This window comes from Echiichthys vipera (genome assembly GCF_963691815.1).
Source record: "Echiichthys vipera genome assembly, chromosome: 7".
Lineage (NCBI taxonomy): Eukaryota > Metazoa > Chordata > Actinopteri > Perciformes > Trachinidae > Echiichthys > Echiichthys vipera.
The window spans coordinates 9,766,687-9,791,228 of record NC_139832.1 but is presented as its reverse complement, the minus strand read 5'-3'; the positions used below and the strand labels follow the sequence as shown (position 1 = coordinate 9,791,228).

General features: G+C 41.1%; 4 protein-coding genes across 4 annotated transcripts; 1 reads left to right on the top strand and 3 right to left on the bottom strand.

The window, feature by feature from the left end:
• Positions 1-8: 8 nt before the first annotated feature.
• On the bottom strand, positions 9-4,400 carry pdp2 (putative pyruvate dehydrogenase phosphatase isoenzyme 2). Its single transcript, XM_083917131.1, has 10 exons — positions 4,350-4,400; positions 3,957-4,004; positions 3,624-3,755; positions 3,323-3,481; positions 2,997-3,116; positions 2,613-2,899; positions 2,261-2,366; positions 1,942-2,178; positions 1,539-1,838; positions 9-1,397 (listed from the first exon to the last, which is right to left on the bottom strand). The coding sequence occupies exons 3-10, from the start codon at positions 3,702-3,704 to the stop codon at positions 1,122-1,124; spliced, it is 1,566 nt and encodes a 521-aa protein (XP_083773257.1). The 5' UTR covers positions 3,705-3,755; positions 3,957-4,004; positions 4,350-4,400; the 3' UTR covers positions 9-1,121.
• Positions 4,401-5,468: 1,068 nt separating this feature from the next.
• terb1 (telomere repeat binding bouquet formation protein 1) lies at positions 5,469-13,408 on the top strand (the record flags this gene model as incomplete). Its single annotated transcript, XM_083916412.1, has 17 exons — positions 5,469-5,505; positions 5,637-5,747; positions 5,918-6,049; positions 6,688-6,819; positions 6,992-7,052; positions 7,136-7,254; positions 7,421-7,549; positions 7,673-7,825; positions 7,950-8,081; positions 8,286-8,411; positions 8,744-8,880; positions 8,964-9,340; positions 9,436-9,506; positions 9,624-9,701; positions 10,004-10,245; positions 13,083-13,238; positions 13,316-13,408. 17 exons carry the CDS (start codon positions 5,469-5,471, stop codon positions 13,406-13,408), a joined length of 2,286 nt encoding a protein of 761 aa, XP_083772538.1.
• Positions 13,409-15,565: 2,157 nt separating this feature from the next.
• Positions 15,566-18,161, bottom strand: LOC310948881 (uncharacterized protein). The gene is made up of 2 exons (XM_083916163.1): positions 18,005-18,161; positions 15,566-17,114 (listed from the first exon to the last, which is right to left on the bottom strand). The coding sequence occupies exon 2, from the start codon at positions 17,105-17,107 to the stop codon at positions 16,196-16,198; it is 912 nt and encodes a 303-aa protein (XP_083772289.1). The 5' UTR covers positions 17,108-17,114; positions 18,005-18,161; the 3' UTR covers positions 15,566-16,195.
• Positions 18,162-20,773: 2,612 nt separating this feature from the next.
• LOC310948882 (uncharacterized protein) lies at positions 20,774-23,566 on the bottom strand. The gene is made up of 3 exons (XM_083916164.1): positions 23,398-23,566; positions 23,187-23,289; positions 20,774-22,850 (listed from the first exon to the last, which is right to left on the bottom strand). Exons 1-3 carry the CDS (start codon positions 23,499-23,501, stop codon positions 22,509-22,511), a joined length of 549 nt encoding a protein of 182 aa, XP_083772290.1. The 5' UTR covers positions 23,502-23,566; the 3' UTR covers positions 20,774-22,508.
• Between the last annotated feature and the right edge of the window lie 976 nt (positions 23,567-24,542).

Sequence of the window (24,542 nt, the reverse complement as noted above, 5' to 3'; positions counted from 1 at the left end):
CTCAGCACTAATATATTAGCAGTTTTATTTTGAAAACTCAGTTCTTTCCACACATCTTTGTATGTCCAACTCTCTCTGGAAGTCTGCCTCAATGTAATTAACTTCTCAATCCACATATGTCTGTGATTACAATACACGAGCAGCAAATTAAAATGTCTCAGTAGTTGAACAGTGAGCATCTGCGCCTTTGAGTGGCGTGTTAACCTAAATGCATCTAATATCCACGGTGAAGGCAGTACATTTACACAACACTAAAACTAAACTTCACAGCTTACACGTAGGTAAACAGCCAAGTCAACAGAAAACAAATGTCACAGATGGATTGTCTAAAGCAAACTGTGCAAGAAAAATAGAAACAAAACAATTCACACAGGCAACAAAGGGAGTGTACGCATTATTCTATACCATCTTAGTCTGATTCACCAGATGTAGACTGTTGGGATAAAGCCTGCCTTCTTCAGCCGGCATCCGCTATCTTTTTTGCAAAGACACTGTCACTTAGCACCGCCCAAGACAATTGTGATTGGTTTAAAGAAATACAGACAAGTGGAACGTTTATTCCCCTATCCCAGAATGTTAATTTGTGCAGCTACTTTTCTGAAGAATCAAAAACACAAAATCTGCATTCTGACCTGAAAAATGCTACAATTGTGACCTATGTTAAGTCAAAGGAACGGAGGTTCTTTGCTTGTACTTGTGTACATAATAAAACACTAAAAACTGCCGTTCAAATTAAAAATATTGGCTACAATGATGATCCTTTTGCCACAAAACATCCAAGAAATGACAGCCTGATGGAAATGTTGACAACGAGATGAACAAAGTTGAATGTAATGATTTGTTTTTTAAAGGAACTGTACTCAACATTCAGAGAATTAATATTTACTATGTAGTGAAATAGTGGCGTAATGGCGTCCTGAGCAGAGACTTCCTGTGTGTGTGTGTGGTAATCTAAATCTCTCTGTTTGTTTTGATAGCCGGTTAGGCCGCATGTGTCGGTATCTCACATATTGGGGAACGGCCTGTGAGAGCCATGTGGAGGCAATCCCAGTCCACTTTTTTCTCAGTATTTAGAGTAAAGCTCCTTTAAATCTCTGTCCAGAATTGTAAAAACCCTTCTGTTAGCTGTGTTGAGGTCTGGCCAGATCTGAGTTCAGATACACCACAGACACTGTGATATCGTCTCGATACATTCTAGCTAGGTCGTCTGGCAAAGCGAGCATGGAGGCCAGTCTCTCCTGGCACAATTGTCCATACTCCCCAGTGCCAAGAGCATGTCTGATAAGGTGTGTAGCTGCGTTGGTGTCCAAAGCAGGGGAGGCACGGGCCCGGCGTTTCATCAAGAGTTCATGCATCTGACCCAATTTCATCTGTCGCTCAGAGGGAGAAACTGGGGCCTGGGGGAGAAGTAAAAAAACAGTAAGTCACCATTTTTACCAGGTGAGTTTGCAGGATGAAAACCTAAGAAAAAAACTGCAAGGTTTAAGGTCATTTTTGTGTGGGATAGCAAATCAATGTCACTTTCAGTCCACACAAACCTGCAAGTGAATCCCACTCAGGTGCTCTCCGACAAGTCGTACAGCCTCCTCGTTCCCCAGTTCATCCCACAGCCCGTCAGTGCCCAGGATCAAGAAGCGATCCTGAGGTCTCAGCTTGTGATAGGTTATGTCAGGTGCCACATCCAGATAGGGCGGACTTAGGTAGTTAGGTGGAGTGTACTGGTACAGGTTGAGAGAGTCCAGGTCCACTCCAGATTCCAGGCTGGCTAAAATACTCTGCTGCAACTCATGGCTCCACTTGAATCTTACATCACCAAACGCACGCAGGGGCATCAGAACCTGGTAGCACAATAAAAGTTCAGGATCAGTGACTTCTTTTTAAATTAAGCAGTCAACTCATTGTGCAGTGCCTGTTAAGTGTTCGACCATGAAGGAGTCTCACCCCGAGCAATCTTTCATCTGTGATCACTGTGTCATTCTCTGAGCGCGGGTGCTGGGCCTTGATCCGCTCAACCTCAGCCTGGTTCTGTGAGTTGTGGTCCTGAGAAAGGGGCAAAGCGCTCCATGAACCGTCCTTCTCCAGCACCCCCAATACTGCTCGGCAGTCACCGGAATTCGCCACGTGGATCCCGTCGGTGCCAACATGAGCAACTAAGGCAGTGCAACCTGCAAATGCTACCTGGACAGATGATGGTGCATGTGTATCAGCATTGCCTGGTCTTGACTACACTGGAGCAGCAAAGAAAGGTTTGTGTTTGTACCTGGATGGCTGTGCTTTTCATAAGGTCATTGGAAAGAGGGACTTGTGCCTCCAAGGAGATGTCAGCGTCGAGCCGTTTAAACGAACGGTCCAGGGCATCTAGAGGACTAGAAAAGGTAGAGACATAAAAGAAAAAGGAGGATTAATATCTGCCTCGGCACATACAATTACAGTATATTTGGATAAAATGTGGATCTACTGTATATAGTGTAAGCATCATTATAATATAAAGTGACCAAAAGCTTTGTTAGCTGTTAATCTCTACTTGTGTGGTGTTTGACCTCCAACAAAAAAATGAAAATCCCAATACACCCATAAATGTTTGCTTGAAATGTACATGTCTTTGTATCTACCTCATGCCTTCACCATGCTCCTCACAGTCCAGTAACTCTTGCCAGAAGACTCTGAGGTGGTCGATGTAGAGGGAAGCAGATTCACGATAGTTAAAGTCTGTATGGTGTTTGTACCACTGCAATATGGGAGGAACAGCTGTGCCATGCTCCATGCATTTCTCAAGCTCCTCCAGGCTCTTCTTTGACATCATTGCAACTGCAGTGTAGTACAGCAGACGCTCACTGACAGCCTGGGCACATGCCCAACCTCCATGGCCGTCAAACACTCCAAAAAGCATGCCCTTTGACTGGAGAAGAGAGAGAAAACTCCATTACATTTCACATGAAGGGAGATAAAAGTAGGGAGATGGATCGGATAAGTGACAGAGGGATGAAAATGCTTACCTGTAAGCAGGTGGCTGCACTGCGGCGGTCCTCATTAGGTGTGTTAGAAGCCAGCTGGCTGCTGTCAAACTTTCTCACAGCACAGAGTCCCCTGCCATCGAACTCTGGCACACTCACAGTCTGAGAAACAGATGTATATATACACAGATGTGCAGGGTTAATTATAACTGCAAAGGTATTCATACTGATATATCTTATTTGTATGGAAAGAAAAAATAGTCTTTTCACCCAACAACGACCTCAGAAACATGTCAACTACAGTGTTTTCATATTCTACATGTCTCATTAGATAGTGTCAGTTTCAGAGACACTAAGGCATCTATTACCTGCTCATTAGATCGCAGAATACTGTCGATTTGGACCTGGCTGAGCTGGAAGTCTATGTCTTGATGAGTTGAGTAGTGCCGCTCACTTTGAGACAAATTCTCCTCAATAGTGGAGCACAATCTGAAGGTACCCCAGGATGAGAAGTGGACGGGACGAGGCTGAGAAGAGGGAAATGATACACAGTGGGTTTACTGAATGAACAACAGCAAAGGAAAAAAGAGTGATGACAACATATGATATACCTTCAAAAAAAAAAAACAGAAAATCTAATAATTAAACAAGAGGTCAATCAGTACAAACCTGGAATATGGCAGTAGAGGAAACTGTCAATGTGTAGCTTGATGCTCTTTGAAGGATGCTGGCACACACACGTCCCGACATCTCTAATGATGCAACGCTCTTTGGGTGTTATGCACCTTATTCACCCGATGTCTAAGTCATAGGAAAAGTTAAGAAATTAGGTTATGGTTATACCAGCACTTTTGTTGTGCTAACGTAAAACCGCTTGTAGGAAGGCTGTTGAGACAGTACTTAACTTGTTCTTTGCCCTTTGCAGATTGTACTGTATTATTTTACTGTTTGTGTTCCTGTATGTTCAGTCAGCCTGTAACTTTGTGTTTTGCTGCTGCCTACCTGAACAGGTCTTTCCTGCAAATGAGATCCTGGGTCTCAATGATTTACCTGTATAAATAAAGGTTAATAAATTAAAAAAAATAAAAAGATAGCAAGCTAGCTGCGTGTTCTGAGAGTTAAAAACAAGGCGTTATAACGCTAATGTTAAGCAGCATGCCTCTCGTTATAACATTGATATGTGAAAGCTAGCTGCACAACATTAAATTAACAACATTATAAAAGTTAACTTAACGTAGAGTTAGCTTGCTAGCTGTTTGGCTTCGCTAACATTTAACGTATTAGCGACCAACGTTATGGTAAAACCTATACTTCCGCTAAACGAACCACAGATTAATTTGGTACGTTTAGGATACATCAAGTGCTCTGAATAAACATGTCATTGATTATACTTACAATTACGAATGAATCGATATCGACCGACGGACTCTTAACATGATCATAACCATATATCCACAACAACGTCTGACGTTGCCATGTGACGCACCTTTGTAGTTCTCGCTGGTTACGATGATTGTAGAAAGATTGTAGGAGCATCTATAGAGACGATCTTTGATTTAGACACCTCTTGCCTTGTTTCAGCTTTATTTCTGCTAAATTATAATTAGATACCCTCGTGATATTTCAAGTTTGTTCAGTTACGGAGCAAGACTAAGACCCTTGGTGTTTTGTTTTAAGTTAAAATAAAAAATAAAAATAGACGATCTTTGATTAGATAGATCTTGCCCGTACCAGAGAAACAAGGACCATGCAAGTCACATTATAGTTTTAGAATTCACAGTTTTGTGACGATATTTTGTGTTTTAATTAGCTTTATTCTTTTTTCATGCACGTTTTAGTTTGTTAGCGTGATACGGTTCGTTTGCATCTCTGGTAACTGAGTAACTTAGCTACGCTAAAGGCTAACGTTACATGACAAATAAAACGATATCAGATTTAGTTCTGCTAAATTGTAATTTGACACCCGCATAATATTTCAAGTTTGTCCGGTTATTATTATTATTATTTTTTTTTTATTATTATCATAGTGTTTTTTATTTTATTTTCTAAATTCTTATCATGTTCTTTTTCTTTTTTTAACCCCTCAAATCCACGGTCAAACCTGGCCTTTGGGGTTGTATGCGTCACACCCATAGACTGTTCGTTACTACGGTAACGTGATGTACCAACGAAACTATTAGCTTAAAATGGTTAAAGATTAACAGCTTAATTTACGACGACCTTATGTGTCCAGTGAGAAGTTATTACCGTAAAATTTGGACATTGGCTTGAAGAAAAAAAATAACTTAAGAAAAGCGTCTTAGCTAAAGTAAAAATTAGCTTGCGTGTTTATTTTTGGCTAGCTAACGTTGGCTAGCGATTTCTGAAAATAGCATTTCTCCAGTTAGCAAAAAAAACCCGCTAGATTGACAAGAGATGATATTCTTGTAATATTAAGTTAGCCATACTGTTAATTCGGTGACATTTAACCGATTATAATGGCTTCAAAAAACAATTAGTGATTTAATGAGTGAAATGGATAATTCAAGGTCCGGCAGCAGCAGCCGTAATAGTAAGTGACATTGATGGCAAAACCAGATGTGCATGTTTGTTTTTTACGTAGCTAATGTAAGATACATTTACGAATGTTATGTCTGTCTGGTTAAGATTATTATCACATTTATTTCATCGTTCTGTTTTCAGCCATAAGGACGGATCTCAGGTTGCTGCTTGAGTGCCTGAAGTTTCAGATGAAATGTCCCGATCTGCAGAAACAAGCTCTTCTCACCATTCACTCAATCTGTGAAAAGAGAGGTAATAGTGAACCATTGATGTCAAAATATACTACTGTATGTCCCTTCCTCTATCTCCTACACATACTAAACATCCCTTGCAGTGATGAATACATGATAAACATGTTCATCTCCATCACATATTACCATGACACCTTACCATGATACCTTTCCACTGTCTGTCTTTTTCAGAGGATAATGTGGACCTGCTGAGAGAAATGGGAGGTGTGGCATTTGTGTATAACCTCTCCAAATCCAGTGTTGTTGGTTCAGATGTGAAGGAGACTGCACTCTTTACGCTTGGCACGTTAGCAGAGGCCAATGGTAGGCATGTGTTTGTGATAATGGCTGAATCCCAATTCAGGGCACATCTTGTGAAGAATGCAGTCCAAAAAGCTGTGTCCTTTGCAGCAGTCAAAGCCTAAGATGAATGTGCGTGTCCACTCCAAATGAGACAGTCCAGCCTTATAGGGACCACAATTATGGATGAATTTAGTTTGTCCTTGTCAACTTGTAAAAATCTCAGTTTACAGTCAGGATGTTGGCCTTAACACCAAACCCCTGACTAAATGGTAAATATCACTGTAAACTTGGAACATGGGTGCTATGTTAATCTTAATCTTTTCCATTTTTCTGTAGATTGTGGGATACTAAAACCTGCACACAGGATAGCTTTGTCACGCTGTCATGACATATTCAGTTTTAAAATTTGGGAATCACAGGCAGTGGCCCTGAATTGAGATACGGCATCTGTGTATTTTTACATACATACATATACAATAAGTATACAACATACATATAAAACATGTGTACTATCATGTTTGAAGAATACACATTCTTCAGACTGTGTATGTGGATTACTATGTATGTGTTGGTGTAATGTAGTATTTTCATTTAAGAGTAAATCAAATTATACTTTTATAATTGTACATATATCATATTTTTTGTTTTCCTTCTGGCAGTGTATTGCAAGAATTCTCTGTGCCGAAAGGAGACATTTTCAGACCTTGCTGGTTGGTTGATGAAAGAAGACATCCCACTTACACAGAAGAGAGTGTCTGTCTATCTGCTGTCTGTATTGGTAGCCAACAACAGTAAGATCAAGGCTCCTCAACTGACAATGAGTTAGAAATACAGGAAGATTGGTTGTCCCATTTTAAGTTTTTCTGTCACTTAACAATGGTTTTCAAACCTATGAAAATATTACATATATCTGGAACAAAATGTACAGTACTTTTGATAACTGTCGTCCGTGTGCTACTGCAGAATCAGGACAGACTTTGAGCCAAGTCACTGGTTGCCTGGATGTTCTACTGGACCTCTTCAGGTACTTTGCAATTCTAAACACCAGGCATCAGTCATACCAAGTTTACATAGGTATGCTGAAAAATGTAAACCACTTTTTTGCAGGACCACTTATCCTCTCTCCTCAGAGGCTACCTTGATAGCAGCTAATGCTACTCAAACCTTCCAACTTTGGGCATCTGTTTCCAGTGCTCTCTGTGGATGTGTCAACAACCCTCAGAATGGTAATGCCATCCCTGTATTTGTGCATTTCACTGAGCACTGAGCAGTTAGCATGTAAAATGTTGATGTCCTTCTACTTTCAAGTAAAACCATGGCATTCCATATTAAGTTTATATCTAAAGTAAGAGCAAAAACAATTTTTTCCCAAATGTGTCTTTTGTCTTCCAGAGGAGGGTCAGCGTATTTGTGTAGCAGCCTTTCCTATGATAAAAGTCTGGCTTCAACAGAGTGCTTTGCCACGTACTGAGATTTTTCAACCCATATGTTCCTTCATAGCACTGACTGTGGCCAACAACTGTAAGTTAAAGGGGCAAAGTGACTTGTGCTAAAACTGGGATTTTTTTTATGTTTATGTAAAACATCTAAAATTACACTAAAATAACAGATCGTTAAACATTCATCTCTTCTTTGTTTTTGCAGCTTGTGTTCAGGAGAGTTTTTCTGCCTCAGGGGGTCTGGAAACTCTCTCTCTTGCACTGGTTCGTCTAGCTTCTGCTGCAGATACAAGCGTGTTGTCTTGCCAGCTTTCTGTCACTATATCCAAGACCCTGTCAGCTTGCATCACAGAAAACTGTGTGTATCACTCTCACACACACACACACACACACACATATATATATATATGTATACACACATACACCATAACAGTTCACTTAAACAACCAGTGTCTCCTCCATTTACTATCTATTCTTTGTAGCTTCTCTGGCTTTAGGCCTGGCTCAGTATGGCGTGGTTTCCTACCTCATCTCCCTGCTGGTTAGCCCACACCTGGACCCTCAGGACAGGCTTTCTGTTTTACTTACCCTGGGTCACTGCACGGAGGCCTCTGGTAAGACTGCACATAGTAGTGTTTTGTGGTTTTGTTTATTATTTTCTGGTAGTGTTGGACTGTGTTTCTTTCAACATTATATTTCAAACTCTTTTGAGAATTGCACCCACTGCTACTGTCTTTAACAGTTGTCCTTGTGTTGTATGCTATGGGTATTTATGCTATCCATGTCTTAAAAAATGGCATGTTTCTTCCTGTCTGTAGAGGAACACCAGTCCCAGTTGGTGCAGTGTGGAGGCCTGCCCCTGATCATAACCCTACTCACAGAGGATACAAGTGAGGAGGTTAGGAAGACGGCCACATTCATATTGCAGACCTGCAAACAGGCCAGTAAGTCATCACCGTGGGTATAAAGGCACTCTGTGACATTGTTATTTAGCACTTTTACTCAGGTGCTTCATTTGCACCATTACAAGAAAATCACTTTTCCCTTATATGGCAAAATGTGAATTTGAATTTTAGAATAATTGAAATTGAAACTTTCTTCTCTTGCATTTCAAAGAGATATGACAGAAAGTTTAAATTACATATGTCAGTGTAGCACTGTGATCTTGAGTGAAAGATAAATCAAATTAATGAATAGAATAAGTGATTGAGCAATACGTGGGTTGAATGTAGAATATGAAGCACTCATAATGACTTATTTATCTTTGTCTGTGAAGCTATGTCCTTGGGGGTGCCTGATCTGATAGTGAGACAGGAGGAGGATGAAAATGTGGAAACAAACATGGAAGGCTTCAGGAGCTCCGCCAAAGAGTTGCTGCGCAGGATTGACCTACTCGAAAAAAGACAAGCAAAGGTCAGATATACTCTCACACATGGCCACAGTATAATCAGACTGTAGCTTGGTGACTCTTTATGTGTGCCTTTGTCTGTCTTTAGGAGGATGGGGATGAGCAGGAAGACACAGAGCCATTAACATTAACTAAAGGGAAAGGCCAACCATCTCTGCCTCCAGTGTTATCTCTGCCTCTGCAGCATAAAGAGAGCATTAAAACCATCCCCAAAGCATATAGACCGAACAGCACTCTCAAGCGTGTAGAAGCAGCGGTTGATGGCAACATTCAAAATGTCAGAAAGGTGTTCGAGAATAAGAATCATAGTGAACTGAAGCACATGAGCTCCAATTTAAGTATGCAGGAAGAGGAGGCTAAAACCAGTGGAGGGAATGTGTGTTCAGTGTGCAAGGGTACTGGAGCTTTAATGTCTTCCCATCTGCAATCACTGGAGGGAGGCAAAGAGCCTCAAACAGCAGACAAGTCAGTAGAGTTCCTCAGTTTCTGATTACTTACTTACTTAATGAGAAAAACTGATTGAGCTTTCATAACAACTTTTTCCTCCTGTTTTTGTTTAGTTGGTTGTTTAAGCACCCAGCACCAGTGAGGCACAGTGTACCAAAAGAAATGAAATGTAATGACACAGAAGGTTAGAGTCACAGATTTATGCCTTTAACACACTTTCATTTCTTCGCTTTCCATTTTGTTTTCTGTTTTGTTTTGTAGATGTGCAGTTTCTAACATGTCATATATTTTTTATGTTAAGAGTTGCAGGACTGTGAGAGGAGTAAGGTGGAGAATATCCCAGTGGAGAAACAGACGCTTTCTCATATTCGCTGTGCAGGTAGGAGTACATGATGACTCTTCTCAGTGAAATGCTCTCCATCATGTCTTATCAAATAGTAACTGAGGAATCAGTAAGCATAGTTTATGGGTACGCCTTTATTTGTAGTTTCTGTCAGTGTAATATGCACACTTTGTGTTTCTTTGTCCTTTACATGTTCAGGCTTACTTTGGACACTTGGACACAAATAATCATCATTGTATTTATACTTCTAAACTTTAAGGGAGCATTTAGTTAGAATACTGTGAACACTGGGCTTTCACAAATGAAGTTCTCACATCCCTGTTCTTTCTTTCCTTTAGGTTGTGTGTTGTCTTTTGAGGAGTTGACCAGTCGCACTTTCGCATCTCTCCTAAGCTCCTGCCACCACTGCTGTGACATGCACAAGGTTCTCAAGGAGGCCACAGAGCAGTTCAGGACTCAGCACTGCAAACTTCTGTTCAGGAGAGAGTACCAAGATGACACTGTGGAGCCGGCAGACCCAACCTCTGAGAGTGAGAGAGTTTCAACTGCAGAGCCCCAGAGAAGCTTGGAAGCAAAAGTGGTGCTGAGTGGTAGGCAAAATTCCACGCTTTGAATATGATCAAATTCAACAGTTTGACAAAAGGTGTAGTTCCAGTGTTGCAAAACATTTAATAAAAAATGTAGTCTAGTTGTTTGATGATAGAGTGTCTTACTCACCTTGCAATGGCCTTGGTTTTAAAGTTGTTTTATGTCAAATGGCAAGTTCACAACGTGGTGCAAAATTAAGCACTTTGTATCAAAGTTAAATATAGGAATGGACACATATTTCCCTCAGAGTTGAAGCTCACTGAAAATCATCATTGAGCATACCTCAGTCAAGACAAATGTAAGAACTTTACCAATTAATACAGATGTTGTCTGGAGTTAATTAAATGTGAGAGAACCTTTCAGACAGTAAACATGCCTCATGCATGTTGCTGTTGTTCCAAACTGTTTTTATGGTTCAGCGCATTTTTGTTTTTCTCGTCCATTACTTCATAACTGTTACGTTAATGTCCCCAGCATGAAACAGACATTATTATCTTTGACTACTGATATAAAATGTCTGATTTCTATTCCCCTGTAAAAGAGGTCTGCCTGACTCCCATACATAAAGGAGCAGAGAAAGGCAAGAGCTTCCTGCCAGAACACCACTGGCAGAAGCAAAATGGTAAGAATTTGGCAAGAAGTAGATTTTCATATATCTCTTTACACCACTGATCATCTTTAAGAACTGTGAGGAATGAGCCTATCTAGATCAAACAATTGAACAGTACATTTTTTAAAAACTAGATTAAGCTGTAGGTCACTGAACTGAACTAGAATACATGTACAATATTAGGTAGGTGTGTAATTTAAGTGTCTTCTTCCATCAAAGGCATCTCTTTGACTCCACGGTATAGAGGAGATAAAATGAAGACCTCTTATAACAAGACCGGTATGTATGTATGTTACATAATCACAGCAGCATATTGTTTATTGTTGTCCTTTATATTTGTCACATTCAACAGCACTGAGCTCATCACTCTTCCTTTCAGATCAAGGCTTGATTCCCCCGAAAAGGTCTCGGGTTCCTGAAGGTAGACATGTATTATCAGATATGGGTATTTACAGCAGATTGCTTTAAGTGTGTGTGAATGTTATGATTGAGGGCCTGTGGTGGGAGCTGTCCTCTGCAGTGTGTTCCTGGCAGAAGACAACCAAAGAGCAGAAGGAATGTTGAACTGCAGCCAGTGTTCTCACAGTGCAGGCCGGAGCTGGTTCAGAGTCGCACAACTGTATTAAGCTGTTTCACACTCTGAATAACACAATGTGTGTGTGTGTGTGTGTGTGTGTGTCTGTCTGTCTGTCTGTCTGTGTGTCTGTGTGTCGGTGTGTGTGTGTGTGTGTGTGCTCTGATGCTTTTGTATTAAACCATGGACATGGTGTTGAAAGGAGAGACATTTTAGTCTGTTCCACATTATGACTATGCATGTTTGTACCTTAAGCATTATTCAATATACTGTTTCTTATATTTTGTTGCTATATTTCTCATCAATCCCCTTTTTCAGTTGTAAGTCAGACTTTCTATTGCCTAAGTTGCTGTAGTGTTGCAACATGGATACAGACAAACTGTTGTGGAGTGCAATCTGCATGTGCTGTCAAGATTTACTGTATATTTAACCCTCTCATCCATTTCACAATGCTCACTTTGTTTGAGTACATATTCTTCTTACACTGCACCGTTCATGTTTTCATTCTGTTTCTGTCCAGTTCAGCTGTTTAACACCTTCCTCTTCTTTCCTATCATACTTCATTCCAACTTAATTTTCCCCTTTTCTATTCTCTTGCCTAATCTTCCTTCATCAGTCATTCTTCTCCTCCTGTATTGTTGTTTTTTCAGCAGCTGTATTAGTCATAACTGGGGATGTGATATTGCTCTTAGGAGGAGTAGGGCAAGAGAAACATTGTCTGTCTGGGGCCAGTTGATGTGTTGTTGAGTAACAGAATGAGTTATTCAAAAAGACTGCAAGAACCTGGCATCCTCTCAGTCACACACACACAAATGCAAAGAGTTTTATGTTTAATTACAGAGAGAAGAGGAGGAAGTAATAGTGGAGATCACACTCTTGATGATGAGCTGAGGACTAGCACAAAACACTATTCCATCGTAAGAGTTTAAAAGAATATTTCAATACGAATGACTGTACTGCCATTTATATGGCCAGCCAGGTTTTTCAACAGCTTGTTCATGCTATGATTGTATGCTGTAGTGCATTAGAGTATAAGAATAAAAGGAGGAAATATTTATATAGAAAATGAAAATGATCACTGGCAATGGTAAAAAACGTAAAGTCAGCAGCACAGACTTAAAACACAGATGTCAGAGCATCCTTGAAAACACCAGCTCAAGGACTTTCAAAATAGTCCTTTCAACTGCAGTACCATGCAATTACAACGTAACTTTGACATAAATAGAAATGACACAACATCAGATGTCAAGTCTCAACTAGTTTTTCTCAAATAGATTTTCATAGGGTTCTGAAGTAAGTCGAAACTAATGGAGGGTTGGGAAATCAGTTTAAACTGCATGGTGTGCTTTGAAGAATGGCTGCGAGTAATTCATGCAATGTGTTGATAATTGACTGAAATGTGGCAAACCACCAGTATGTTCCATTAACAGTCACACAGGCATCTTCAGCCCATGATTTAATCTAAGTAGAGCTTTAGTAACATTCCTACATATGTATCAGTGGAGAAGGCATTAGTTTGTAAGAGTCACAGGTATTGTACTGAATGATGTCTAATGTCCCATGATCCACACTCTCCTGACCCTCTGACAGACTGTATAACCTTTACTCATAGTTTTGCCTCTTCTGCCTTCTTTATTGTTCACAGACAAGGAAAAGGAAAGACTTCAGTCGTGAGGAGGTGCGTTACTTACTGTGCGGAGTGAAGACTTACGGCTTCTCCTGGAACACCATCTTGTGGTCATACCCCTTCCAACCTGAACGCACCAATGTTGACCTGGCCAGGAAATACAGAGGGCTGATGGTAACAAGAGAAAATCTCCTTTAAGTATTTATTTTATAAATGCATTTATATTAATTGCCTGTTTTTTGTGCCTTCAGAAAAGTAAAGCCCAGTATTCTGGCTGTGACCAGGCTAGTCCTGGTCCTGAGATCCTGGACCAGAACCCATTATCAATGCCCCCCTGTGAATGATAGCTTTTACTCTCTCTCATCACACTATTTATTGGGAAAACAAACTATTTAATTCATTTACACGTAATATATTGCACTGTCAGTATTTATAAAGATTTTTTAGTACTTTGTATATGGTTTGCATTGTTTTAAAAATATTGTTTGCAACTCTCTTCACATTGTATTTATTTTCATTCATATGCTCATAATATATTGTACTCAGTATTTATAAAGTTTTAGGAATATTTTTGCAGCATTTTCAGTGCATTGACAGCTATTGTTAGTGGTTTCTGGTTGTTTAATGTTAAGATATTAAAACAGGTGTTATCTGTCAAATATGCTTTTTGTGTTTTTTATATTTGAGTCATGAAAACAGACTCTCAAATAAGAAGTGAAGCTGCAGATGCTAGTTACATAGTACAACGTATCTGAGACTAAATCGAAACCAATGAGACTTATTGTTAGGATGAATTGTACCTTTGAGGAAGGGCCTTGTTTTGTTGCAGCACCACCTATTGATGAATCACCACCACTGTGTTGCCACACGTATGTCTGCCAGATTTGATTACGACAGCACGTGTTGATACGTTCTGACAGGTAAAAGACCCAGCCCTAAACACACTGACAAACATTTAATACCAGTTCTGTCATAACTGTTCTTTAGGTCTTGTCAGATTTGCCGTGCAGTTTGAATAATATTGGACCTGATTTGAAAAAAAAAAAGAAAACTCAGATAGTTTAAAATAGTCAAGGTGTCAGAATATAGTCCAGCAGAAATTGACATGATCAAAACTATTTGGATGTGATTTGCCCCAAGTACTCCATGAAAAAGTAATGTCCATTCGAGCAGATAATGCAAGTCAGTTGTGTAGTGCACCATTGCTTTGGAGATACTTAAGGAGAATAAAATAATAATGCAGAAGAGAAACTATAGTTCTGCTTGGACCCTTAAAAACCAAATTACATGGGTGTCTTCCTTGACCTATGGTGTGACAGAAGCTAAGAAGTACTGCCATCGCGGTTCATAGCAAGGCAGGAAATCAACAAGGAGAGGGGAGACTCAAGTCCAACACTTTTGTTTATTGAGCTGAAAGCCTCTGGTATGACAGGAATCACAATGGCGCAAATCAGGCTGTTTATCTATTCTCTGTGCATCAAGAAGCAGCTCAGTCTACTGACTGTATCCTCTACTAAAGACTAGCTCGACTGAGATCACTGTCTGCCTCTCCCTCTCCACGGGGACTCATCAGTGTGTTGCCAAAACCATGGGACTTACCCGGCTGCCATGTCCTGAGGCGTAGGCTGTAAAAGTTAGGTGTGGCTGGACAAGACAAATGTTGAATAGGAGTGGGACTGTGATTATGGATTATGAAACTGGAGACTACAGAAGTGAGGCACAATGCTTTTTGGATACAGATTGTTGTATTTAAAAAAAGTTAAATCCATGTTGTACATCTTGGTGACATTGCAGTCTTCCTCCCTTCATTAGGAAATATTCCTGTCGAATTGGTAAAGACAACAGTTATTTATCCAAGTTTCATTTTTAGGCAGGATGAAGTGTCCTCTCATACCAATCCACTGACTATTTGGTCAAGATGTCGGGATAGCAATGCAGTGAGGGCAGAGGGAGTAAGGGTGGGAGAGGCATGTGAGAGGCAGATTTCTCATGGACTGAAACACAGTCACACTAAAGACTTTTGACCCAGGCCCCCGAAAACCTCCTTCCTCTGGAAAGAATGTGGTTTCGTCTCTACCCCCCTCCCCCTTCTCCCCCATCCCCTCGCCCTCTCTCCCAGAAGACTTGTGAGGAAGCACTGTCTCTCTTACATGATCTGTGCTGTGTTGGCTGAAATTTGATTTCCATATGTACACTGTGTCCCATACTATACATGTTACAGAACATGCTCTATAATGGAGAAAGCTCCAATTGTTCCGATACGTGCATTTAACAGCTCTATGCTCAAGCTTAAGTCAGTCTACATTCAAAACGACGGGATGAGCCTACAGCTACTCAAGTCTTTGTAGCCTCACAGCTAATGAGTGTTAAGTAGGATATAATGCCAATTCGCCTTTGTCATGTTTCCTAATTCCATTCCAAAAACCAACCAAACATTTCATCATAATCATTTCTTCTAGTTAAAAAATGAATAAAGTCAGGGACCATGGCCATAACACATGTAGAATAATGTTTTTTTATTATCGCAATCAAACCACTACTTGGGTTAAATAATCCCATTATTGTATTGAAACACAATAAAAGATAAGGAATATTACAAAGTCCAAACATGATTATGTTAAGGCATAAATGTTTATATGACACTTGTATCCTGTGGTATGTATACTGTCTCAACCTTTGGTTGCATTGCTTCTGTCCCTTGCCTATTATTTTGCAATCACTTATGGAGTGTTGCAGACTTGCCTCAAAAGGCTTTTGCTTTTAATGTTGTACTCAATCAACATGAAAATCATTCCCTTATAAAGCAATGGCTTCTTTTTCACTTTAAGAAATTATTTTAATTGTTGCTTGGTGAATTTGCATAGAGGAAGATCTCTGTTGTCCAACAATACACTTAATCACTGTGCTGTTAAAGCCCCACCAATACACTTAAGTACACTCATAACACCCGTGCCCGAAAAGCCCCACCAATACACCGATTTTCTTTTGGCACATTTGGTTCATTTAGACAGAGAAATAACTGCCTTTATTAGGCCACTTAAGTGAGAGAGAAAAGACATTGCATTTGTGATTCTTTCAGAATTCATGTAATGGTTAAAGAGGGTTTCACAGAAAAATCCTCCCCCATGGTTTCACATCAGCTCAGTGGAAGTGCTCAGGTCATCGGGGGTCTTGACATCAGTGGGAATGAGATCAGCGACAATGTCATTTCCTTTCAGCTCCAAGTTTTTCAGCAGTCCACAAACACTTTCCTCGTTGACATCGCTCACAAGCTGCTCCAAATTCTCTTTGGCCTCTACCATCAGATTTTCCAGCGACTCTGGTGTTTCCTCGCTCTTCTCCGGCTCACATTCAGGAATCACAGAATCCTCAGCACCGTCTTGGCTTTCCTCGGTCACTGGGATGTCTGAGGGCTCGTCGTCATTGACTGGGGCAGTGATGGGAGCTGGTGGGGGAGGAATGTCAATGGGCTGGGGAGTTACATCAGGGACACTCAGGTCAATCAAAGGGAGGGAAGAAATCACTGGCTCAGGGAGAGACTCTTGGCTGAGCAGGTCTGTCTTCTGCTCCAGAGTCTCAGCTGGGGCTGCCTCAACTTCTGCCTCTGGTTCGGGAACTGGCTCTGGTTCAGGAACTGGCTCTGGAGCAAGCTGAGCTTCAGGAACAACTTCTGGAGCAAGCTGAGCTGCAGCAACAGGTTCTGGTTCTGCAACTGGTTCTGATTTTTCGGGCGATGGTTCGCTGACTGAGACCAGAGGCTCAGGTTCGACTGGAGCTGGGGTTTCTTTTGCCACAGGCTCTGGTTCAGCAGGAGCCTCCGCTTGACACTCTGATGCACCTTCTTCAGTGGGTAAACACGTCATCAGTGTCACCGGCTCAGTGGCCACATCCAATATCTCTGTCTTAAGGGCCTCCTGAGTCTGTGTCATCCCAGAGTCTTCGGCTGGTTGAGCTGCTGGCTCCGCTGCAGTCTTCTGTTCAGCGGCAGCAGTCTCAACGCCGTTGGCTGGGCTCTCTCGCCCTCTGGTGAACCGGTTTCCCATGATGAACCTGTACAGAGTTTAAAAATGACAATAATATTACTTTAAATAATGAAATGTCAAATTCTAACTCAACTTTTCTTTCGCTCAATATGACAAAGCATTTATGTCGCAGGCATTGTAGGCTATTTCATTTTGAGCTTTTTTCTTCAAATGTATAAATATGCAACGGACCAAGGTTTCAAAAACAACAAAGAATAAAAGACAGAAACTTGCTCGTGCTTGCCAGGATTCACTAAACTGGTTGAGCAAAAATATCCCGGTGTGTGTGTTTGTGCGTATAGGGACATTGTGTTCTCTTGCACCCTTCCCGGGCTACATGTACAGCATGTACTCAATAGTGCAGGGGTTTGAGCGTGACTGTAAAGTGAAGGTTTCCGTAGAGCCCAGGGGAAATTTGAAGCATTTGTTTGATTATTTCGTTCTTGCTCGTTTTGCACGGCATGTCACAGCATGCCCCAACACCACTGTCTTACCTAATAATAAAATCTCAACACGTTCGGACGTGCAATGAAACCGTTTATCACGTAATAGCTCCCGTGTCAGGACAATAATAGTTTATGATTTCCCTTTGTTTGCATATTCTAATTATTCTGTAAAATAAATAACCACACCGTGTTCCAGTGGTGTCATGGACCGCTTTACCACATGCAGTTTTAACCGTTTAAATATTTAGTATAATGACACACGACGTGACAAATACCCCGCTCATAATTAGCATCAACGCAAACAAACACCCGTGCGCTAATTGCCATTAATTGTTGGTCAAAGCAAACCGAACAAAGAAACCCTTGCAGACGACCCCGCCTCCCTCTCGTGCTGAACACACTTAAAACATATCAAAGATGTCTAAATGTCATCAGCTCCGGTTATAATGTGAAGTGAGAAACAGTTACCCACCTTCTGAACCTTGTTGCGTTGCAGTAAAAGTAGTTTAGGCTGCAGATGATCTCACACTCCCAACTTGGGGAAGACCGCACGTCAAACTGTTTGTCGGAAGCGCGCACCGGCGAGTAGTTGTAGACTCCGTGCGCGTCCACGGTCCATGCGCGTGCCGTACACCAACCACTACGCTTCACCGAGCCATATTGACTTCAAGAAAGTAAGTAAACAACGCAGACATGAAACGACTAATCAGTCTTTACTCAATCAAGCTTAATATCTTGAACCATGAATTAGTATTTATTCTCGACAAACCAGCGACATAAGGTCCATAGTTCAAAAATGATCACCTGTTTCAAACTGATCACCTATTATTAGATCCAAATGACCCTCCAGAGTTTCAAAATGATCATTATTGGATAAGATGTCGAAATTGATCCCTGCTAGAGCTTTTTAAAGTGACATTTGGATCACTTGTATTGTTGTATTTTAATGCAAACTAGTGCTTGACCACAGTCCAGTTCATTTACATGAGGAAGCTGATCAGCTGACTTTACTGTAGGTTGAATATTAAATCCGTGACACGTTTAGAAAGTCTGTAATGCTGAGAAGTTGACAACCGTCCCATTGAAGGCTGATTCTTGATGATCACTCAGATGATAACGGATTAAAGGTTGAATATGTAGAATCTTTATTAAAAACTATATTTAAAAAAAAAAAACACCCACAGGGCGCTTTGAGGGGTACAGAATGAAAGTATTGCTTTTCCATAAACAAAAATATATTTAGTCTGAATGATATGTGATATGATATATATATGATATATGGGTCTTTTTGATGGATTTGACAACAGTCCTGTTTACATTGTACCATTGGGCTTGCCAGGGTTGTGTGTTGTTCGCTGCAGCTACTGTAGATTGGCACTGGGTGAATTGGAGTTTGCCAATCCTGCAGCTGCTTATTTGTCCCAGCAACTGAGTGAACAGAGACGAGCAAAAACCAGAGTCAATATAGGCCAAGCATTCACTCGATGGACTGAGATAAAGGAGTAATGGTAAATGTCAGTCAAACACCTCTGCAATACTTGTTTTGATGGTGCGATTTGCTCGAGGGGACGGGTTCAAATAGTCTCAAATAGACTCTGGTCTCCTGTAGGGTACTGGGCAGGGTCTGACGAACATGACAACCTGAGTGGTGGAATTATTTTCTGTTGCTGCGACTACGATCTTGAGACACTAGATGGCGGTGTCCTGCTCATTCTACACATTCAACCTCCATCCATCACCCCCTATCTGGGTCACGGGGAAGCCTGGAGCCGATCCTAGCTGACATTGGCTGTGAGGAGGGGTACACCCTGGACAGGACGCCAGTCTATCCCAGGGCACATAGAGACCAACAGAGACAGTAAACCATTTACACTCAGCCTGTGAATGTTCTCATTCGTCCAGGTCGTTGTTATCCCCCAAACAATTTCAGTCAAAAGCAACTGGACTTGGTTATTTGTCTAGGAGGACAATTCACCTCTCATCCAAGAGGCTTCCTCAGTTCATGTAAGCAAATGACCAGGCTGGGACTGGTCCTCACATTCACACCTTCGGGCAATTTAGAGTCATCACTGTGGGAGGAAGTGGGAGAACCCTGAGAAAACTAACGCTGACATCGGGAGAACATGCAAACGTCACATAGAAGGGCCCCAGCCCAGACTCGAACGAGGAACCCTCTTGCTGTGAGGCGACAGTGCTAGCCACCACACCACTCCACCGTGCCGCCCCATATTCAACCTTTAATGTTTTATTTTTTTGTGACAGGTCTGACAAGGACTTTCTGTCGCGTTCTGTTTACATTGTACCACCTAATTGCGGCTGGCATTGCGGGTTGCCAGGGTTGTCTGTTGTTATGCTACAGGAACAAGGAATTGTCTTGAGTTGAGAGCTAGCTAGCTAATCCAGTGGTTCTCAAACTTTGTACATGACGTACCACCTCGGAAAATACCAGGCTCTCTCCCGTCCCACCACTGAGACCAATGTTAAAATACAGCAGCGTAGGCCGGCACTATTCAGCTACGGACAGGCGGGTTTATAATCAGAGGATTATTTATTGTTAACTGTCCTCAGCCATGACTTCAGTTTCAGATTGAATGCTTTAAATATCCTCCTCCTGATCCGCACTTCTCTTCCTAATAGTTCCCATTTGGAGCCACGATTGCAGGGTTTTTAAACTAACTACTAATTACTATTTACCTCCGCTTACTCTCTTCCACCACAGTTTAGCTCGTGACTCACGAAGGGGACCACGTAACAGGCTGATATTGACACACTAAAAATAAAAACTTATTTTTAATTCCATTTCATGAATCTTAAAAGTTTAAGTATTTTCTTTCGAAATGTTGTAGTATTTTGATTGTATTATATATTTTTTTATTTTGGAGATTCTGTCGAGTACCACCAGAGAGAGCTTGAGTACCACCAGTGGTGCAAGTACCACGGTTTGAGAACCAGTGAGCTAATCGATTACACACCACTCAAAGAAAGACTTCCAGTTTAAGACTGGCGAAGGTTAAATACAGTTGTAAAATTAATTGATTAGTCGAAATTAGTCATTACCCTGTATGATTCATCACTTTACATGGCGCAGCCTGATCGCTTGACACACTCGGCAACGAACAGAAGTTACCAAGGAAAAGGTTGTTGCCTAGCAATGGAATTCCGTTGAAGTGTATATAGACTAACATGCACCATGTGATTTTTAACGATTACTGATTTCTGTCAACATGAACATTAGGTCTCCAGAGGTCAGCGGACGAAAGACGCCTTCCTTATGGCTTCTCTCTCTGTGAGGAGACCCACTGGGTTCGTACTTTGGATTTCGGGGTTTCTCCTGCTCATCTTCATTCAGATGTTAACCTCTCTTGTGCTCTTTGCTGGTGTGTTCGTCCTCTCCAACGAAGTCCTCATCAGCCCCTTTCACTTCTGTCTAACGCGTCAACATGGTGATGTGTCCTGCAACGCAGCTGTCAGTGGATGGGAATCTGAGATAAAAATCAACATCCTGACAAAAACGGTCGTCCTGGGTTTGTACATTCCTGTGGTGCTTGTGGCGTTTGCCCTGCTGGCCTTGCTGTTGGCAGCTCATGCTAAAGACAGAGCAGCACTCTGGTTTAGCGTGGTCTGCCAGGCTGCTTCAAGCCTACTCATCCTGACTGGCATTATAGGTTTTCTGGTACTCTATCAGTCATATGTGAGCTGGGAACACATGACCATCTGGTTCTTCATATGTGTGGATGTGCAAGTTGAACTGGTTTTTATAACTGTGCTGACCTGTGTGTTAGGGAAGAGGCTGCCGTCGAACTGGGAGTAATGAGGTCCAAATGAGAAGTCATCCTTACTTTGTTAAAAATCATTTTAATTATTTTTGTTACATGTTCTTTGTTATGTTTTCACTGAACAGTGGCCACAGCTTTGCTTTGCTTTGGGGCATATGAAAAGTGTGTGACAGATTTTATGATGAACCTGTTAACCTTCTTTTGTTTAATACACTCGAGCATACTGTGCTGTTATTGCTTTGGTGTACTCAGTGTTTTTATAATCTAGACAAACTGGTTTGTGAAAGTGACAGACAGCCAAGTGTGTAAATAAATATCTCACTAAAAATAAGTATGACATGCTTTCTTTACTCACTGCAATTTCCCAGCTTGGGATCAATAAAGTATTTCTATTCTATTCTAGCTGGTGAATACTGTAGATGAGTGAAGTTGTGTAGAAAAGTAGTCAACTAAAAGACTCAGTGCGGACAGTTGAGTCCACGCAGGACTTGATTTTCCTAAGTGCGTCCATAAAAACGGCTACTTCATCATTTATTAAAGTGGAAAAAAACACTTCTAAACACTCGATGACCTTCCAATTCAACAGACAATTTATGTGTCATTAAGAGAAAACTTGGATCTGCTTCACTCTTCGCGCTTATACGAAAAGGCCACAGGTACAGCTACAGCTCAGTAACTTGTGTCAAGTGTTAAGTGCTTTGCTCTTTAAATGTACTGTGACATTGAGATAGTTGCAGTCGGTTTCACATTTAATATCAAAGGATCCACTGTATCATTTATCTCAACATGCAGTGTTTTCACTTTTTGTTTTGTTTTGTTTATGTTAGTATTAACAGATCTAGTTCAAACTTTACAAAAAACAAGTTATCTGTATTAAGGGGATTTCCATTAAACAGAGTGGGATTTAAAAAAAAAGGTAGCAGCTCTGTTATCACACTGTAAGATGCTTAACTGAGCTGTCTCACCAAATTGTCATGAAAAGTGTACACCTCATTTTGATGCATGAAGGTTGGTGAATTATAAGTGTCACATTTTAAATGATCGGTTCTCTAATCTGTAGGAGGAGCTGTGTGCATTCACAAGTAAAGATTGGTCTGGGGAATTCCTAATGTGGGTGGCACTCCCCTCTCAGAGAATATTTTCCATTTATTGCGAACACTTTAAGGCTCACTGCACATTCCAGTGGAACTCTAATAAAGTTCAGGTGAAAAAAATTTCTCGCACAAGCCGCAAGGCCTCATCATCCTCCTCCGCTGCCTCTGGCGGCGTCCGTGAGCGCTCCTCTTTTGACTCAGCCTCCGGTCCAACATTCCTGAGACCAACGTGATCCTGGTCTGACCTTTGACCCTCAGGTTCCTGATGATGCATGCTCTTGGTGTACAGCAATGTTTCCACCTCTGAAATGTCCAAGTCTGTTTCTGAAACATAAGTGGTTTCCAGGTCATCGCCGCAGTCTGAGGACTCCTCTTCTAAAGTCACCAGCTTTGCTGTGGTCTTTGAAGAGGCAGGGTTCACGGAGGCGTCCGCTGCCTTGTCTCCGACCTGTGAGTGGGTCAATCACAATGCTTCAGGGAATATCCTGCAATTTACATCCACTACTGCTGACTAGGCACAGACTGGGGTTGCATGCAGGTATACCCTACTAATAAGTGGACAACATAATATACTTGAAATACTTACGACACTTTATTTTACTAGGATCCAAATATGTGATTTTCGCATATATGATGCTTTTAATTTACACGATTGGTTGTTTCACATTATCCCACCATCCTAAACAATATTGTCATGTTTTCATATTCACACATGTCAATAGCTGGGTCTGTTTTGGTATTTCCCCCCAGGTTCAAACGTTACATAGGAGAGCAACAGCGCCACCTTTCGGTCAGTCAGGGGAGCCCCATCCACGCAGGCAGCGTTGGTGAGATATGACACAGCTGCCTCTACCAGCTCTTTCTCGTTCATACAGTAGAAAACAGCCCTGAAAGCACACCAGTGCATACTCTTGTTAGTCAGAATTATTCCGTGGACGTTTAGTGAAGCATATAACCGAGGCATTGTCTCGATATTTCACGTGAACAAACGTTACCGGGCAGTTTTCTGTTGTTTCCTGCTCTTCAGCGGCTCCGTCTTCTTCACTTTCTCCTCCTTCCTCGCCATCCATGACGGCAGCGCCCGGTGCCTTTGTGCCATGTCGGCTCTATTTTAGAAAGGTTTTTGCATCGTTTGAACGTCTATACGGCGTTTACTGGGTTAGGCTTTTGATATTAGCCACCATTCAGTGATTTAAGGAGACAGAGGCAGGATATTTGCGCTTTGTTCAAGTCACGTGATCACAACGGCTGACGGACTCTTTGGCGCCTCTCAGTGGACAAACAGATCAATGCGCCACAAGGAAATACAGAAACAACACCGTCCTGCCCATGTTCACTCCATCAAATAGTTCATATCTTTACTTTAAGTTAGTGTACTGTTTCACACTAGTCAGTCAGTCCATGAGGATGCATTAAAGCTCCTTCTTTTTAAAATTCCACCATGATCTTCAACGACTTTTAGGCTAATGGCCCCTTAGCTGACAGAGAGAAGGAGAAATTCAATTGAATTCAATTCTATTCTATTCTATTCAATTCAATTTATAGTGCCAAATCATAACAAAAGTTATCTCACACTTTACAAACTAGGTAACCGGGACCCCATTTTACAAATGTTGTATTAAATTCAGTTGAATATTAAACTGAGCCTTGCTAGGGTGGCCAAAAGCCTTCCCACGGCTTTTTGTGCTGCAAAACAATACTAATATATTACAGTGATCATCATTTACATATTCATACATCATATTTTAATGTTAAACATACATGTGGAAGGCACATTGAATCCAGCTCAATTGTGTCTTTGCAGGGCTACCTTGCCTATAAGCCTATCATCAAGGTTGTGCAAATGTATTTATTTGTTTTTTCAAAGCCGTATCTTTGCTAATAATACGTTCCATTCATGTAAATGTATATTTTTAAAAAGAAAAAAAAAACGTTGTAAAGATTATTAAACCCCCTGCAGTAACTCTGAGGACCCCCCTGGGTTCACAGACCCGTTGTTGAAGATCTCTCATCTAAAGCTATGCATCATATTTAATTAATATATTCATGTTAAATTTAGTGATAATAGGTCTATATTTTGCATGCAACTGAGTCAGCGCACTGTAAAGTATCCTACACAAAGAAAACACTTCCTCCTCTT